The following is an 18,136-nucleotide window of genomic DNA, read 5'->3' on the forward strand; positions in this document are numbered from 1 at the left end:
GCCAAAATTCTCAACGGCTATCTAAAGTGGAACAGGCAAACTCCAATAAAGTCAGATGCCAGCAGTTAGATCAAAAGCCTTTCAACTACTGAGTACAACATTGGAAGATTTGCCTGTAGGCTTCAGATCTCTGTTCTGATATTTATTGAAAACCTGGTAGTTTGAGCCATTAATTTATTTCCATTCACGTTGACTGAAAGCAAATATTGATTTACAAGCAACAAACAGCAAGGAAGCACTTGCCCTGATTCTGTAGTTCATCCAGATCCATGAACTTGCTAGGCCGGGGGTTGAATACCATTGCTGCTTCCTTTTCCTTCAGTTTCTTTCTCCTTAGTTCCTCCTCTTTAGTCCTTCTTTTAATTTCCTCTTCCAGCTCATCCAGTTCACTTCGCATGGGATTACTGTGATTTTCATCTGAAAAAATTTAAAATTTGTCACCACCATTATAATTTTCTACATAAAACTCCAGTCCTTCTTGCAACTATAGAAACAGACATTGAGGTGCAAACTTTTTTTTATATAAAAGTGAAAACAGGAGATTTAGGGCAATGATGCACCCTCTGGGTTTACTGGGGACCCGTTGAGAAAGATCACTGTTTTAACTACTGTATGATTTTTTTCTTTCAAAAGTCAACTATCTTTTGAACAATAGTAAAATATTCTTAATGATGGAAATTTGAAATTAAAGCAAAACTTCTGAAGATAGTCAGCGTTAAGCATAATTTAGAAGAAGGAAATAGAGTTAATGTTTAATTCAAGTCAGTGGCCTTTCATCAGAACTCTCTTGAAGAAAGATCTTTGACCTGAAGCTTAAGCTTATTACTCCATATGTTTTGTATGACAGGAAATGGGGTAACTTCAGACTGCCAATCAAACTGAAGGAAGTATAACATCACCAAAATACAAAATTGTACCTAGACAGCAGCACATCACTAACTTGTCCCATCAATAGACATGGTGTCAAGCTCCAGTGTTATGTGTAAGTAAGAATGAACAAACTTGCTTTCTCATTTGTCAAAGGCAGCTGCTGTAACTGCTCTTCCAGCAATACCATTAACCACCAGATACTGAAGGTCAGTGTTTCTACCATTCACGGACATGAAAGCTTCATGTACAAAACAGAACTGCAACAGTGAGCTCATCCTAACATATTTAGCACTCACTTCTATTTCCAGCATGGATGCAGTTCATTTCTCAAACATAATTTCACTCAAGCTGAGTCTATTTGCTTATTGACAAAATTAAAACAAATTATAGTGGAAAAAGTACTAAATACTATCCTGAGCCACTAGAACAGAAACTCAGTTCAGAAGAGACCGAGTACAAAGAAAGAATTGCATTTATACTGGACCTTTTAAGACATATCACAGAGAACTTTACAGCATTTTTAATGTTGACTCATTATTATGATGGAAGCTCAGCAGCCAATTTATACACAACATAATCCCATAAACAATAATGTCACAATGACCAGATAATCCACTTCAGTGACATTAGTTGAGGCATGATATTAATCAGAAAATTTGAGAAAGTCTCTTGTTCTTCTTCCAAATGATCTTTTAAATCCATTTGAAAAGTGGGCCTAAACACTTCAAGATTCAATTTATTGTCAGGTAATAAAGATACTGCAATATTGCACAAAATTTGTTTTCATCTGCCGGAAGGCAGACAGGTTCGGCATTGGCAGAAATTGCGTGAAGTGTCTCTTTCAATCAGAAAAAGACAAGCAAAAGAGAGTCCCTTCAGAGTCACAGTGTGTCCATGGATTCGCCTCTGGTGCTCCAGCAGCCACTAAAAGTCCAGCCCAAACCATCAACAGCCAGAATTCCAGATCCGAACCTCTAACAAGATCAGCACCCTTGGCACCCTTTCGCATCCCAGTTCCGATACTTGGTACCCCTTCAGCTAGTCCTGAGCCAGTCTCCAGACCAATAACCCGATGTGAATCTCTCGACCACAACTTCATGATTCAGATGCTGGAGTGCCAACAACTGAGCAATAGCTAACACATCTAATGGACCTGTTCAAAGATCACACTGGTGCCAAATGGTCATGGCACAGTTTGTTTACATAGTGAACCTTGATCAAACAGCATAGTATAGTTTACATGCTAACAGAAGAACAATACAGTATAGTTTCAAAATGCTGGCCACCATGTCCAAGCATCCTGCCTTAAATGTTAAGTTTATTCATCATGAATCCAGGCTCTCACAAGTAATAGGCCTTAACAAATGTGAGGGTACTGCATTCCCACTCGGCGGTGCTCAGAGATTTGAGTGAGGCAGAAGCACTGGCCACAACACCTTTCATCCACTAGATGGTGCATGTATCTTTTGTTGTGAATTAACCTTCACACATAACTTTAAGGCCACTAATAACTTGCTCACAATATGAATTAAACACCAACTCAAGAATTAGGAAAGGCAAAATCAGATTCCAGTGCTCAGATTTTATTTTTGTTCAGTCACCTGCCTGCATGTTGTTCATACTTTGACGAAGGGCTCAAGCCCAAAATGTTGGGTTATGTATCTTTACCTTTGCTATATATAAGTACACTGTTTGACCAGCTGAGATTCTACAGCATTGTGTTTTTACTTCAATCATGCTGTCTGCAGACTTTCGTGTTTTATTAAAGTGCTCAGAGTCAGCTTTGATGAATAAAAATTGGTCTGGTTGGACACACCCTTTTTACAAGTGGTGAATATCAAATACAGCCTTCATATTAATAAAAGAAAAATTGGTTATTATTACAGTTGATTCTTAACATAAGGTACAACCTGTGAGAATAAATTGTTACTAAAACAAAACAACTGGGAAACTACATTCTGTCTTTGAGAGAGGGAATATTTCAAAAATCAAATATGAAGTTGACTGAAAACATTTTCTAAACAACAAGAAGCAACAATGTCGGACAGCAGCTGAAAGACCATTGCGTCAAACCAGCTCCAATATAACTGATTGTTCTGATTATCTTGTGCTTCCTGAGTCAATTTAAATACCTTCCCGTGGTCTGGAAATCAAATTAAAGTTAAATGGAGGAGTTGGAACCAAAACAAGCAGTCAGCTTCTGGGCAGCAGGATAGCTCAGATTTCAGATTTATTGTCAGAGGACATACATGACATCACATACAACCCTGAGATTCTTTTTCCTGTGGGCAAGGCAGAATTATCACTTAATGGTAGTGCAAAAAAAAACTACACAACATGTAAACAAATAAAGAAATGTAAACACACCGTGCAATACAGAGAGGAAAAGCTATCAATAAAGTGCAAAAGTAAGAGTCCTTAATTGAGTCTCTGATTCAGGTTTGTTGTTGAAGTGAATGTTGGAGGGGTAGCAGCTGTTCCTGTACCTGGAAGTGCAAGTCTGTGGCACCTATACCTCTATCCTGATAGTAGCAGCAAGAACAGAGCGGGGTGGTGCGGATCCTCGAAAATTGCTGCTGCTCTTCAACGGCAGCGTTCTCTGTAGATGTTTTCGATGGTGGGAAGGGTTTTGCCTGTGATGCCCTAGGCTGTGTCCACTATCTTTTGCAGCAGTTTCCGCTCAGTGCGATTGGTATCCCTATACCAGACCTCAATGCAGCCAGTCAGCTGCATAAAAATTGTTCAAATCGGACAGGAGTGTAGAAATCAGGTCAGTTAAAGAATGATATGCACACATCTTTCAAGCCTGCTACATTAAATGGAAAGCTTTTTTTTTTAAATTATTCTTGCAGAATCCCCTGTGAAGAGAAGCTGTTTGAGGTAGAGGTTTGAATTTACATGTAGAAGGATTGATTCATTTCATAGGGCAAAACTGTCTATGGATTAGCTGACCATATCTTTAAACAAGCAACATTATGCCTCTGAGAAGAGAATTTATGGTTCTATGGTCTTGAAACAAAGCCATAATGAATTATAAAATGTCTCTGATTTCGCTTTATTTTTTTGGAGTAGGACATCACAGAGACTAGTTGTGGTCTCCCAGAAATACATCTTTATCAGGTCATAGGGAACAGACCTTAAAGTCCTGTTACAGAATGTTCAACATTCTATCATATGTGCCAAGATACAGTGAAAGTGTTTGTTTTGAATATTCTCTAGTAAGTCTATCCATATAGAAATGCAACAGAATAAAACAGTAAAAAGAGTAGAGCTATAGTGAGAGATCAGTTCAAATAGTCAGGATTATAAATCAAGGGCAACATTATTTTACAAGTGTAAGATTACCAGTAACCTGATAATAGTGGGAAACTATCCTTGATTCTGGTGGTGCAATAATTTCACAGTCTTCTTCCCAACAGGAATAAGAGAGAAGAGTACAGCAGGGGTAGGAGGCATTGGGAGATGTATATGGAGTCATTGGAGGGTGGAGAGGCTCCTGAGGAAATTCAGGTGATGGTGCATTTTTTTTACCTTTCACGTTGAAGTGCTTGGGACAGGACGAATCATTTTGAAATTTTTACTCATGCGTACTTAAAGCTATCTATGATTTCCACCTCAGTACCATTAACGTCAACAGGGGAGTGAGCTTTATTTCTCTTCCTGAAGTCCACAATTAGCTCCTTAGTGTTGCTGACATTGAGGAAAGCAAGCCGGTAGACCCTGCATTTTCTTTTAGTATGCTATTTTGTCATTGTCTGTTGGCTACAACAGATGGAATTGGAGTGGCGTTTGGCTACGCAGTCATGGGTGTACAGTGAGTATAATAGAGAGCTGAGTACACAAACTTGCAGGGCACTGGTATTGATGGAGATAACAGAGATGGTTCTGATTCCATTCTCACTGCTTGCTGTGTGCCAAGCTGGAAATTGAGAATCTAGTTGTGGGGTGGCGGGGATGCTGAGACCAAGGTCCTAGTCTTTGGGATGTCTGTTTGGGACTAGTGTTAAAGGAGGAGCTGGAATTAATGAATAGTACTCTGGCATGGATATCCTTGACCAGGTGTTCTTGGGCGGAATGGAGGGCCAGGAAGGTGGCATCTGCCATATGTCAGCTGCGACAGTAGACAAATTAAAGTGGGTCAAGGCTGGAGTTGATGTGAACCACAACCAACCTCTCAAAGCATGATGGCTAATCAAGCCATCAGCTGTAGTTATTAAGGACTATTATTGTTCTCCTTTCGCACAGGGATCCTAATCTTAAAACCTGTAGTAATTTGATGAAAGATCTGTGAATGCAGATTCTCAGAGCATGTCCAGGGACTTCATCTGGACTAGTTCACTCTCAGGAAGGTTAATCTGATATCTGCTACAGAGACCATGGGTGCAGGAGTGGACAAGGATGTTGTGGTGGGAACCCTTTGGCTCACTGGCCTCCTGTGAGAAATGAACAAAAAATGCATTGAGCACATTGGGGAGGGATATGATTTGCTGGTTATTTTGGCCAGTTTTGCTTTGTAGCATGTGATAGCATGAATGATGTGCCAGTTGTCAGGTATCCACAAAGTTCACCTAGAACTCAAGTTCTCTTGACATCTCTAATGGTCCTGGAGAGGTCACACCTAGATTGCTTGAAATAAGGTCAGGTCACTTGATGAACTCCTCACTCCGAGACTTCAGTAGCTAGTGGACTTCAGAGATTTTTCCAGTTGGAATATGCATGATAGATTTTTTGGCATGCAGTCCTCCATACGCTTCCTGATGAAGACGGTGGTGGTTTATTGATTGAGATTAGTCACAGAGTCCTTGACTACAGCTCAATTGACTAACTCAAAGCAGTTGCGTAGGATGTCATCTGTTTTCTCAGATGATTGGGTCCTCTTACCTCAGCTTCTGCTTTTGTGTTAGGAGATACACAGCCTGGTGGTCTGTGGGTGTGGGATGGAGTGAAAGGCATTCTTGATGATGATCTAACAGTAGTCAGCTGCATGCTCTTGAGATTGGCATGACTATTGGTTCAGAATTCAAGTCAAGTGAATTTAAATGAGGAAAGACATTTGCAATTGTTTATAAAAGTGTTTAAAATTTTATATGATTTGAGCATAGAGACGATATAGGTGCATTTCCATCATTGATTTGGGTTAATGAACTCAACACCAATCATATAGGTAGATTTGGTGATAACTTGTCTGCTACTGAGAATACCAAACAACCCATGGAAAATAGAAAGCATTTAATGTATTTATTTTGTGGCAATGTAGGGAAAGTGATAATTATTTTTTGTGTCATATATGCAAGTGAGATATCCAATAATTTCAATACAATAGACAACTGAAAGAAAACATTCTGCAATATAACATAGGCTGGAAATTTTCTTACTGGAAATCTGTGGCAAATTCACCCAGCTCTTGGCAGCTGCGCATGTTTCCTGTTGTAAGGCACTGCTGCTCTTGGATTTGGGGACAGTTTTCCACGAAGGACCAGAAATGACTCCCTTCTTTGCACTTGTTTCCCTTCACACAGAAGAAATAAATCAAAAGAGAAATTAACATTTATTGTCAGACACACAAGTATTCAAATGACCAAAGGGGTATACCAATTTCTGTACTGATAAAAGTGATATAGAAATAAATTGCAATGTCTTCTATAGCAAGAATAATCTACAGGTATTAAAAGAACAGAATATTCACAGCCATTACTAGGTACTACACCCGGTTAAGCTTACTGGATTTTAATTTAATTTCTAAATTTAAAATATTGATATTGGGGGGGAAAAAATAAATACTCTAAAAAGTTGACAGTTTCTCGTAACAATTCAAAATAAAAGTATTTTTCTGAATTTATATTTCTGACATATAATATCTCATGCTCTGAAAGTGAGCAAGACATGTTAAGTGAACAGAGAGGTTACCTAAAAGGATTGACACTGGAATTGTGCACTCCACTTGGGACTCCATCAGGAATTGAAGTATCCAAACTGACTGGACTGTTACTGTTGCGCTCACTGCTCTCATAGCCAGATTCCATTCTCTGAATAAAACGGTCATTTTCTCCTGAATTTTGGATCCCGACTTGTGTACCTTTACCTGGACATCCAACCTTCTCATATTTCTCATTATTATTCAACTGAATGTCTTTTCCTTCATTCTTTGAATTGTCTGATGTCAAAGGGATACTTCTAACTCCAACTGAACTTTCAGTCTTATTGTGGTTGGAGTCTTTAGCACCATCTTCTGACATCGCAGTCATTTGTGTGCTGGAACCAGCCTTTTTTCTCTCTTTTGTGAAGATGCTGTCAATGTTAAGAACCTCACGTTTAGGTTTCCACAAGTAGGTCTTTGATCTGCTTGAAGAACTTGATTTGGATTCACTGCTGGTGCTCTCCATTTCCCAGTCTCTAGAGCGTCCACTTGACATTCGGAAGTTAGCATTATCTACAGAATCTGTCATTTTTGTTGGAATGGGTTTATTGTTAGCCTGATCTTGATGATGCAAAGGTCGGTTATGAATAATATTGCTCATTGTTTCTCTGAAGTCCTTCAATCGACTTGTAGCAGGTTTTGGTCCAGTTCTTGGGGCTTGTTTCTCTTTCAGTGTTTCGCCTAAAATTTTGGATGTGAGAGATACAAAGACTATGAAGCACACAAAAGAACTGCAGTTTAATTATTCACAAGCATACTCAACCGCACCCATGGCAATCTGCACTTCTAGCTTATGGTATTTCTGCAACAGCTCTAGATAGATTTTCTTCCTCACCTTCACTGTGATAACCACAGATAGGAGTTTCATCAGACTTCTCTGGTTTCCCTCGATTGTCAGGACGTCGAGGTCGGCTTGAACTCCGCCTTCTATCCACTGAAATCCCTTTTTTGAAAGTAGAGCATGGGTTAGATTCACTGCCAGTAAGATATCCTGGGACAAAATATCAATTTCTTAAGATTAAATGTAAGAAAATATGGCATAACCAAGTAAATGGGAAATTTCAAGCCATTGAAGAAACAAAAATGCAGTAGCTTGCTGTAGACCTATTTTAAAAACAAAGCTCTATTATTGAATGTTCACTTCTTTTCACAGATCTTTTACCAGATTCACAATTGGAAGCTGAATAGACAGTTTGTTCCAAGCCAAGTCTGTTTTTAACTGACTGGCTGCCACAGTGGTGCCAATATTTTGTGATGGTACCCATGATTCATAGCATTAACACCAGTTATTATCAAGCAATGGTATTATTATGCCATTGTCAGTGACCTCATCTTTGCAATCCTGCATGAAGCTTCCCTCCCTATACAAAATTATATTTTCACAGCATGATGTCACCTGTAGTCTCCAACTATTTTCAAATCCACAAACATGAAGCAACACTCTGCGTAAAGAATATTGTCTCACATCTCCTTACTATCCTTGTCTTTATCTTGCTTTGTCCTTTCACCAAGAATAAACTCACCAGTTAAATTAGTGCTTTAGCACCCAGCTGTTAGAAACAAAGGATGTTACATTTGTGCGTTGAAAGATAATTTATAAATAATTTTGCTCTTAAAAGTAAAATTATTTCTCATGTAAAACTTTGTGCGTGTCATCATTTTAATTTTTTTTAAAAAGGACATTTATTCAAATTTTCCACCTGTAATAAAACTAGGCAAGATGGCCAAATGTTCAACTCAAGACACAGAAATGGACCAACTGAAATTTGAACTCTACATCATCTATTACTTTTGATTACTTTCTCCTTCATTGTTCAATTGCTGTTTTTTGAATATTTCCAAAAATGTATGATCAAATTCAACATATTAATTCAAAATAGAAACAAATAATAATCTAAAATTACATGCATGATAGTATATAGTTCCCCCCATCCGAAAACCCCCTCCCCCCAAATCTCCCCCACCCTCAGAATAATGAGAATAAAATATAGTTATATAGAAGGGGGGAAAAAAAAGAAACTTTGAGGATTGCACAGAGGTCTCTCTTCCAACATACCTACTTTATCAAAATCTTTTAATACATTCTAGAGAAAATTTTGCAAGGGTTCAGAGGTACTGGAAGCCAAACATTATAAATTTAAACCTAATGTTTAGGTATACGGGCACTAAATTTGTAGAAACACAACATATTTATTTCTGTACTCAAATGGATATTTCCAACTGCAATACTTTTTCTTGCCACTGCTAATACAATTTTAACAAACTCTAATTGGTATATTGATAATTTTAATTTAGGTCTTGTTCCTTCAATATTTTCTAATAAAAATAAATTTGGATTTTTCAAAAATATGACCCCTGTAACTTGTTCCAAAAAGTTTGCTAATTCCAACAAAAAGGTAAAACCTTGGAACAGGACCAAGTTGAATGTAAAAAGTTCCTATTTCTTCACCACATCTGAAACATTGATCTGATAAATCTGATTTCAACCTCTTCCATTTTTGTGGTGTAAGATATAACTGATGTAGGAAATTATACTGAACTAATCTATATCTTACATTAACAGTATTAGTCATGCAATCTCTTCAAAGATCTACCCATCTTCGCTCATCAAATTCAACATTTAAATCCAATTCCCATCTCTGTGTAGATACATGAACTCCACGTTTAGGAGTTCCTGATTGTAGTAAAGAATATATTTTAAAAGAAAATTTCTTAATTCCTCTTCTAATAAAAAAATTCTACTTCACTACAGGCAGGTAGCAACCTATCTCTCTAACAGAGTATTTTGGGGTATTCCAGATTTACTTTTCAATTGTCCAAATGTCATTAATTGATCTTTTTCTTAACAAACTTCAACATTTATAATCCCCTTATGAAACCAAATATCTTTTGAAAAAGATACATGGGAATTTTGGGTCCGAAGAATCTTAGGTGATATATACACTCTTACACCAATTTCATCATTTTTTTTTTCACATATTAATCAGATGTTTCAACAATGTTGTTTCTTTTTCTCCAACCTTCAACCTTGAATCCCATTTATATATAAATTCTTCTGATTTTCACGCTGCAATTTTATACATTTCTATTTTAACCCATTCTGATTTTCTTTCCTTTCAAAAAAAGATGAAAGAAACTTTCTGAAAACAATAACTGCAATGTCTTAATTCAACCAGAACCTGCCACATCAGAGATTAATTTTCTATTGTTCTAGTCACCTATCTTTTTTAAGAATTTATAGTACCTGTGTCCCTGCTGCTTTGAGAAGCTGTATCATTCTCCATGTTGAAAATCACTGTGCCCTGTGAATCAGAGGAAAAATGGCTGACCATAGACTCATGATGACCGTGCTTGTAATGGTAGCTCTCATTCGAAGAATCTGTTCTGCTGTCACTGGATATAGATGGCTCTCTTCCTGCAAAAGCCATAAAAATGTATTAGTAATACTGTCTGGAGCACATAATATTTTCTAACGAATTACATCCGCCATCTATTTGGGTACTGTTGTGCCCAGTTTCAAGAATATATGGAATTGTCCTCCTCTAAAGAAGTTTTACAATCTCATTCTGGATAATTCAGGGAGAGGAAACAGAAGCAACCTCACAAAAGAGTAACTTGTTCTCATTCCTGATTGTTCAAAGACACAATTACTGTATGTAAAATAGTGCCAGCAATCTGCCAGATCCTTTCTGCCTGACTGCCTGGAAGGAACATTGTATAGAATATGAGGAAGGAAAACAAAAAAAAAATAGTTTAATTTTCAAAAATGATACTCTTAATTCTTCGGAAGTCAAACAAGATTCTGTTCTTTCAATCTTGTCACAATCACAGTCAATGAGAAATTTCAACCACAAATAATAAAAATCACAATTACCTGAATCTTCACTGTCATAACAGGTTCGAGTGTACTGATGGGCATCTGAAATGGGTAGATCCTGTGCAGACACAGTTGTGCCTCTTGGATCTGCATACAAAAGTAGTAATGGCTGGTAGTGGCTCTTAATGCATCGGGTAACCACGTCCTTCCACTTGGGTCCAATCTAAATTGGAAACATTTAGAATTGTAACACTGGTTATTGTTGCACAATTTCCATTCCATCATCAGCAGTGAAAATTTAAATTGTTTTTAAACGAAATGTCTCAATTCACATATAAACTTACAATGGCCTCCAGAATTGTAAATTGTGCTGAATCTTGGTTAAATGCTAACTTGCTTGCTGCTAAGTGTGGTAAGGAAACTGAAGTTGTTGTTTACAACCGTAGCAATCAAAATACATTCATCTGATTGCATTGAGATCTGGGTTCTGAAAGAAATATCTTTAATGAAAGAGAGCAAGAAGCAGCACTTTCCTTGTTTGGTAAATCCCAGCTTGGAACTGAATGTAGCAATGAAGTGGAAAGTGCAAAGGTGACCAACAAATAATAAGAAAGGCTACACTGTCACAGGCAATCATGGATAACACTACATATTTCAACATTTGAAATGAGGATCTGAATTGAATGGTGTTCCCAGAATTGCCACTCTGATATCTCCACATTTAAAACTGTGCATCTTCTTCAAAGAGAAACAGTTCAGAATCTTGGGGAAATTCTTTCCCAGAGGACTGTCCAAACCAGGTATGGAGGAAGTAAAGACACGAGCTAGCCATTAGACATCTGAAGAAAAGGCTGTCGACATTAGTCATGTGCTTTTATTATTGGCTACCTTGAGGCTATCAGCCACTGAGGCCAGTAATAATAACTTGGACCAGATTAGTGACAAATATATACTGTTTTTGGAAAAGAGCTCCTACCTCTTTCACATGAGCATCATCAAAATACATCCATTTTCTAATTTTTGTTTGCAGAAAGAAGGTAGAATAGTGTTTACCATAGTAACACACCATCCCAACCAAATAGAGCTCTGTATGCTTAGCCTTGTCATCCGTCACTCGATAGAATAGCTGTAAAATAAAAGGAGCTTGGAATTGGCAGACTATTTTTTTAAATCAGATTCAGTTTACCATAGCAACTCATCTAATATCTAGTTTTCAGAAAACAAAATACTTAATTTCATCAACAAGTGAACACTGCAATTATTAATTAATCTATGACTAATAAAAAAGTCATTTTTATATGCAATCCAAAGTCTCTGATGAAACAACACGGTGTGGTGTTTGTTCCAGATATAATCTTGTTTAAAATCATGCTATTCATAGACAATAAGGCCCATGAACATTTTGCAAGTTACCTAATGGGATTAATAAGGAATTGTAGCAAGGTTGCTATGGCTACAGCTAGGTTACAGCTCTCTCTTATAGCCCCAAGGCTATAGCTCAAATCCACAGAAGAAAGCCACACTTACCAATAGAATGCATTTGACCCTGAGCTTATTCAGTGCTAGCTCTGCCTTTTATGTTCAGCTTGGCCACTTTACCATTGGGATGTGGCTTGAGCAGGCTGCCTGCCGATTGGTTACCTCGGATGTCTGGGCCCCGATTGGGTCCCGTAACCCACCGGCGGTGATTAGCCAGTTTCACTGCTCTGTTGGCGGCCTATGGAAACAGGCGTTTCAGCCAAAACGATTTTGCCAGTTGCCACAGTTGATAGTCATTTCCTGTGGCCCGAGGCGTGGGCCACTACAGAATCATCATCGATAAAGGAATTGTAAAATAGAGGGGGAGAGAGAGAGAGGGGGGGAGAGAGGGGGGGAGGGGGAGTGAGGGGGCGGGAGGGCGAGGGGGCAGGAGGGCGAGGGGGAGGGAGGGCGAGGGGGAGAGGGGGGGAGGGAGGGAGGGAGAGCGAGGGAGGGGGTGGGCAAGGGAGAGGGTGGGCGAGGGAGAGGGTGGGCGAGGGAGAGGGTGGGCGAGGGAGAGGGTGGGCGAGGGAGAGGGTGGGCGAGGGAGAGGGTGGGCGAGGGAGAGGGTGGGCGAGGGAGAGGGTGGGCGAGGGAGAGGGTGGGCGAGGGAGAGGGTGGGCGAGGGAGAGGGTGGGCGAGGGAGAGGGTGGGCGAGGGAGAGGGTGGGCGAGGGAGAGGGTGGGCGAGGGAGAGGGTGGGCGAGGGAGAGGGTGGGCGAGGGAGAGGGTGGGCGAGGGAGAGGGTGGGCGAGGGAGAGGGTGGGCGAGGGAGAGGGTGGGCGAGGGAGAGGGTGGGCGAGGGAGAGGGTGGGCGAGGGAGAGGGTGGGCGAGGGAGAGGGTGGGCGAGGGAGAGGGTGGGCGAGGGAGAGGGTGGGCGAGGGAGAGGGTGGGCGAGGGAGAGGGTGGGCGAGGGAGAGGGTGGGCGAGGGAGAGGGTGGGCGAGGGAGAGGGTGGGCGAGGGAGAGGGTGGGCGAGGGAGAGGGTGGGCGAGGGAGAGGGTGGGCGAGGGAGAGGGTGGGCGAGGGAGAGGGTGGGCGAGGGAGAGGGTGGGCGAGGGAGAGGGTGGGCGAGGGAGAGGGTGGGCGAGGGAGAGGGTGGGCGAGGGAGAGGGTGGGCGAGGGAGAGGGTGGGCGAGGGAGAGGGTGGGCGAGGGAGAGGGTGGGCGAGGGAGAGGGTGGGCGAGGGAGAGGGTGGGCGAGGGAGAGGGTGGGCGAGGGAGAGGGTGGGCGAGGGAGAGGGTGGGCGAGGGAGAGGGTGGGCGAGGGAGAGGGTGGGCGAGGGTGAGGGTGGGCGAGGGAGAGGGTGGGCGAGGGAGAGGGTGGGCGAGGGAGAGGGTGGGCGAGGGAGAGGGTGGGCGAGGGAGAGGGTGGGCGAGGGAGAGGGTGGGCGAGGGAGAGGGTGGGCGAGGGAGAGGGTGGGCGAGGGAGAGGGTGGGCGAGGGAGAGGGTGGGCGAGGGAGAGGGAGGGCGAGGGAGACGGCGGGCGAGGGAGACGGCGGGCGAGGGAGACGGCAGGCGAGGGAGACGGCAGGCGAGGGAGACGGTAGGCGAGGGAGACAGAGTGGGAGAGGGAGACAGAGAGGGAGACAGAGAGGGAGAGGGTGAGAGAGACGGAGGGAGAGAGAGACGGAGGGAGAGAGACAGAGGGAGACAGAGGGAGAGAGAGACGGAGGGAGAGAGGGACGGAGAGGGAGAGAGAGACGGAGAGGGAGAGAGAGACGGAGAGGGAGAGAGAGACGGAGAGGAAGAGAGAGACGGAGAGGGAGAGAGAGACGGAGAGGGAGAGAGAGACAGAGAGGGAGAGAGAGAGTGAGGGAGAGAGACAGTGAGAGAGACACACAGAGATGGAGTGAGACACACATAGAGAGAGAGAGACAGAGAGAGACACAGAGAGAGAGAGAGAGAGGCACAGAGATAGAGAGAGACACAGAGATAGAGAGAGACAGAGAGACACAGAGTCAGAGAGACACAGAGACAGAGAGTGAAGTTCCTTTCACACTTGCATCCCATTAAATTGGCCGTTCAGTGTCCTGGGTTAGGGATGGGGGTTTGGCATTTCACACTTGCCCCTAACTGGGGCATTGAATGCTTTCACACTTGCAAGGAGCTATTCCAGGGGTTAGAACTATTCTACTTTCTACCCAATTTTCAAAATGAATGGATCTTTGACAAAATGGATTCTTCCTTCTTCTATTCATCTATAATCAAAAATCGGAGTTTGGAGAGCTTTGGGCAAAACATCTCAAATTCACTTAACATTTTATTTATCAATCTTTGCAGTGGAACTACCGGTAGTTAGTTTTGACCACCTTTAGTTTTCCCCCATCACCACAATTTGCTACTTCAAACAAGCATCTTGTACTGTTGGCACTTTGTCCTTACTTTGTTATATGAATACTTCAGCCCCAATTTTTGCATTTCATTTGCATACAATAATAATAGTGAGAACCATCTTACATCTCCAAGTTTGAGGCAAGTTCCGAGACTGTGAATGACATCTTCAGCAAGATCCGAATGATCAGAATCCCAAACCAGGCCTATAGTGATAATCTCAGGAGAGTTCATCAATACTTTGCGGATTCTAATCTTCTCACCGCAGTTGCTCTGTCAAGAAAATAATTATTTTTTTAAAAAAAACCAAGTTCTTTACACGATACTGACTCAACCACTGAGTAATACAGCATTCAATGCAAGTTCAAAGTAAAATTCTAAACACAGATGAAAGTTTATTGTGCATAACATGTAGCACAGCATTGTACTCCAAAAAGGTGTGTGGTCAGTTGCCATGTGCACTGCAGCAATATTACATTAATTATGAAAAGATGACAATGAACAGGCAAAAAAAAGTGAACAGAGTAAAATAAAAAATTGGCTTTCCCTCTCTCTGCAGGCTCATTAGTTTTAGATTAGGTCAGATAAAGCTAGTTAAGTGATGTCCTCTATAAGCAAATTAAGTATATACAATAAAACCCCAGGAATATGGAATTCAAGCAACAAGCAGCCTCAAGCAACTGGCAAAAAAAATGAGGAAAATAAATTAAAATTAAAATAAATAAAGAATAAAAGGTTTTAAAAAAAACACACAAGTTTAAAATTGTCAAAGTCAATGTTCTCTGAAGTAACACAAACTTTTGGTGAAGATGGGAACAAATATTCAGACAGCAGTGTGCCTTGGTCATGCTTTATTTATCGCAGCTGTTTGAATAAAGTTAAGTGAAACAGTAATGGTGTCAGCCAGGATGAAGAGCTGGTTGATGCCACTCACTGTTGGAGTGAGTATCTTGAAATGTCTCCTTATACCTGCTTAGCAAGAGTCGCCCTGGTCAGAGACTTTATCTATAAACGGGGAGGGGGTGGGGGTGGGGGTTAATTATCTATAATGTTATTCTTCATCTTTTGGCTAACTCCATGTGTGGGGGGTTTGGAGAGGAACCTGCAGATGCAGTGACAATTAAATTTTTTCAAAGTATGTGACTGAAAATAAAGTAAAATGTTTTAAGGTTATCTATTAATACAACGCTCAAAATATTTGATTAAGAAGCCAGAGAGCAAGGTATATTTCCGTGAAGCTAACAGTGGAGAAGAACACCACCAGAAGTACCATCTCCATTTCAATGCACTTCATCAGCAGAAATGCTGTGGTATTTGTATTAAAAAAAAATCTGGGCTCACCACTGTTTGGGCAAATGTTCCATAGAAACCAGCATAATGGTTCAAAATAAATTTAAGGTTTTTTTTAAAAAAAAAAGAAAAAAAAACAAATTCATTATTGTCAATAATTGAGTACCAATCTATTGATTAGTATACATGATGTCAGTAAATGCAAAATACTAATTTCAGGTAGAAAAACAGAAAATGCTGGAAATATTCAGCAGGTCAGAAAGCATCTGTGGGAAGAGAAAGAGAACTACTATTTTAGGTTGAACTCTAATGAAGGGCCTTTGACCTGAAACAGTAACTTTGCTTCTCTTCCCACAGAATAGAGGAATGGAGAGATTGAGTTGTCTGGGGTGGCACTTACCTGAATTTAGAAAAATATGAAAGAAAAATATGAAAGAAATTGATAGAAATGTATAAAACGATGAAAGGCAGTATGTATGACAGACTTAGGTAAGTTGTTCCCATTGGTGGGGGGTGGGGGGGGGGGGGGCTAGAACTAGGGAGCATAGCCTCAAGATACAGGGTAGTAGATTTAGGACTGAGATGAGGAGAAACTGCTTTTCCCAGAGAGTGGTGAATCTATGGAATTTGCTGCCCATTGAAGCAGTGGAGGCGACCTCTGTGAGTATATTTAAGACAAGGTTAAGACAAAACTTTTACAAAGTAGGGGAATTAATGGATATGGGGTAAAGGCAGGTTGGTGCCTGTAATTAGATCAGCCATGAATGATGAAGCAGGCTTGACGGGCTCCTATTTCTTGTGTTCTTATATACCATGTACAGGCAGATGTGAAGCTTAAATTAGCATCATGGTTGGCATAGACAGAGTGGACCTGCGTTGTACTGTTTTGTTTTCTAAAATGACGAACCCAAGTTATTTAGGGGTCAACTTGAATTTGACATAAAAGCAAATGAAAAACAATTCTTTCCCACATGGATAATACATGTATCATTTTAATTTTGAAAGCTAAGACTGCATTAAACCACTTCAGTAATCTGAACAAAATTAACAGATCAGGTCCCATCATGACATTTCTTTTCTCATGACGCTTGCACTCTTACACTTTCGACCAGGCAGCAGACAATAATGACTTTGCATCCACTGCTGAACTTCTCTTTACTAACAATGAACTGCAATCATTAAGATTCTATTCACATACCCACTCTGTCTTCCAAAGGAAGCAAATATCACCATGGAGCTGGACAAGCTTTCAAATGGAGCCTGACCAGATTTCATTGTAACTTACTAAACTGCTTGCTTTGTAATGTGCAAGGACAAAATCATCTGAAATTAAGCTATATTATAAAACACTAATACTCTCAACATACCTTTGCCTTTAAACTTATTTGTTAATTAATTTCCCTTTTATTTCAATATTAATTTTTGGATTATATTTGATGTACATTTTCATAGCTTTCATGTAAACATAATTAAGATGTTAAATGTGGTCAACTAATCAACAGGAAGTTGATCTGCAATGGAGAATCATTGAACTGGATGCCCCTGGGCCAAAAATAGAATATTCTAATCAGTGACCGGAACAGGTTTTCCAAGTCAACCATAAAGGGCAAGCAACCAAAATTCCAGAAAGGATTTTCAACCAACAATACAGAAGCAAACCAAAACTCAGTCAGTGGTCTTGTTCAACTTGCATTCCACAGAACTAGAAGCATCAGTGCATTTGAAAATTCTTTGCACTGCAACAGATTTATGAAATGGATACATAATTGGAGGAGTGAATTAAAACCTTTAACTTGAGCATTCTTAAGGAACAAATGTCTAAATGCAGAATTCCCTTGAACTTAAACAAGTGCAATTAACGAAAAACAAAAATGAATTGACACATACTGGACAGTTCCTCATATCGCCCATTGTGCTTGCATTCTGCAGAAGCTCCCCAAACATGTCAGGCGTTGGTTTCTCACGTCTTTCCATCATGCGAATTGCTTGATTACTAAACAAAGGGACAAAGAGACATGAATTGGTTCCCATGAAAACCAACAAAGACTCTGTAGGACATCCATTGTACACAACACTGACAAGTAAATAAAATATCTTTTCTGAAATAAAGAGATTGGAGTTTCATTATGCAATAGACAATGCTATTCTATTCCAATTAGAACCTGGATAGTTGATGAAGGATAAACAGCATGAGCTGGGAGAAGTTGGGTTTAAGGTTCAATCTTCGCCTTGTAAGCGGAGAACAAGACACAGAAGGATGGCAGGGGTGGGGCATGGGGAGGTAGATGGAAGAAGATAAAAACAATGAATTGAGGAAACAAGAGACAGGACAAAATAAGCAATGAGAGAGAAAGAGGAGTATGCAAAGTTTTTTTTTTGCAGCCTTTTCAA

At 40.6% G+C, this 18,136-nt stretch overlaps 1 protein-coding gene and 1 long non-coding RNA gene across 17 annotated transcripts in view; one reads left to right on the top strand and one right to left on the bottom strand.

Annotated features, from left to right (window-relative positions):
• The window catches only part of LOC138736315 (uncharacterized), a 151,156-nt gene that overhangs the window by 82,572 nt on the left and 50,448 nt on the right, over nucleotides 1-18,136 (top strand). For 5 of the 6 annotated variants that reach the window (XR_011340221.1, XR_011340223.1, XR_011340225.1 and 2 more), the window contains exon 3: nucleotides 848-982. The exons of the other annotated variant lie outside the window; for it this stretch is intronic. This is a non-coding gene — a long non-coding RNA (uncharacterized lncRNA). The remainder of the gene's footprint in view (nucleotides 1-847; nucleotides 983-18,136) is intronic. 6 annotated transcript variants of the gene reach the window in all.
• The window catches only part of LOC138736314 (ubiquitin carboxyl-terminal hydrolase 54-like), an 89,403-nt gene that overhangs the window by 16,109 nt on the left and 55,158 nt on the right, over nucleotides 1-18,136 (bottom strand). For all 11 annotated transcript variants that reach the window (XM_069885609.1, XM_069885607.1, XM_069885616.1 and 8 more), the window contains 9 exons: nucleotides 17,633-17,738; nucleotides 14,582-14,728; nucleotides 11,581-11,730; nucleotides 10,662-10,827; nucleotides 10,032-10,202; nucleotides 7,623-7,730; nucleotides 6,778-7,468; nucleotides 6,246-6,379; nucleotides 244-417 (listed from right to left, as the gene is read on the bottom strand). In XM_069885609.1, coding sequence (XP_069741710.1) covers nucleotides 244-417; nucleotides 6,246-6,379; nucleotides 6,778-7,468; nucleotides 7,623-7,730; nucleotides 10,032-10,202; nucleotides 10,662-10,827; nucleotides 11,581-11,730; nucleotides 14,582-14,728; nucleotides 17,633-17,738 — 1,847 coding nt within the window. The remainder of the gene's footprint in view (nucleotides 1-243; nucleotides 418-6,245; nucleotides 6,380-6,777; nucleotides 7,469-7,622; nucleotides 7,731-10,031; nucleotides 10,203-10,661; nucleotides 10,828-11,580; nucleotides 11,731-14,581; nucleotides 14,729-17,632; nucleotides 17,739-18,136) is intronic.

The sequence above is a fragment of the Narcine bancroftii genome, chromosome 6 (genome assembly GCF_036971445.1).
Source record: "Narcine bancroftii isolate sNarBan1 chromosome 6, sNarBan1.hap1, whole genome shotgun sequence".
Taxonomy (NCBI): domain Eukaryota; kingdom Metazoa; phylum Chordata; class Chondrichthyes; order Torpediniformes; family Narcinidae; genus Narcine; species Narcine bancroftii.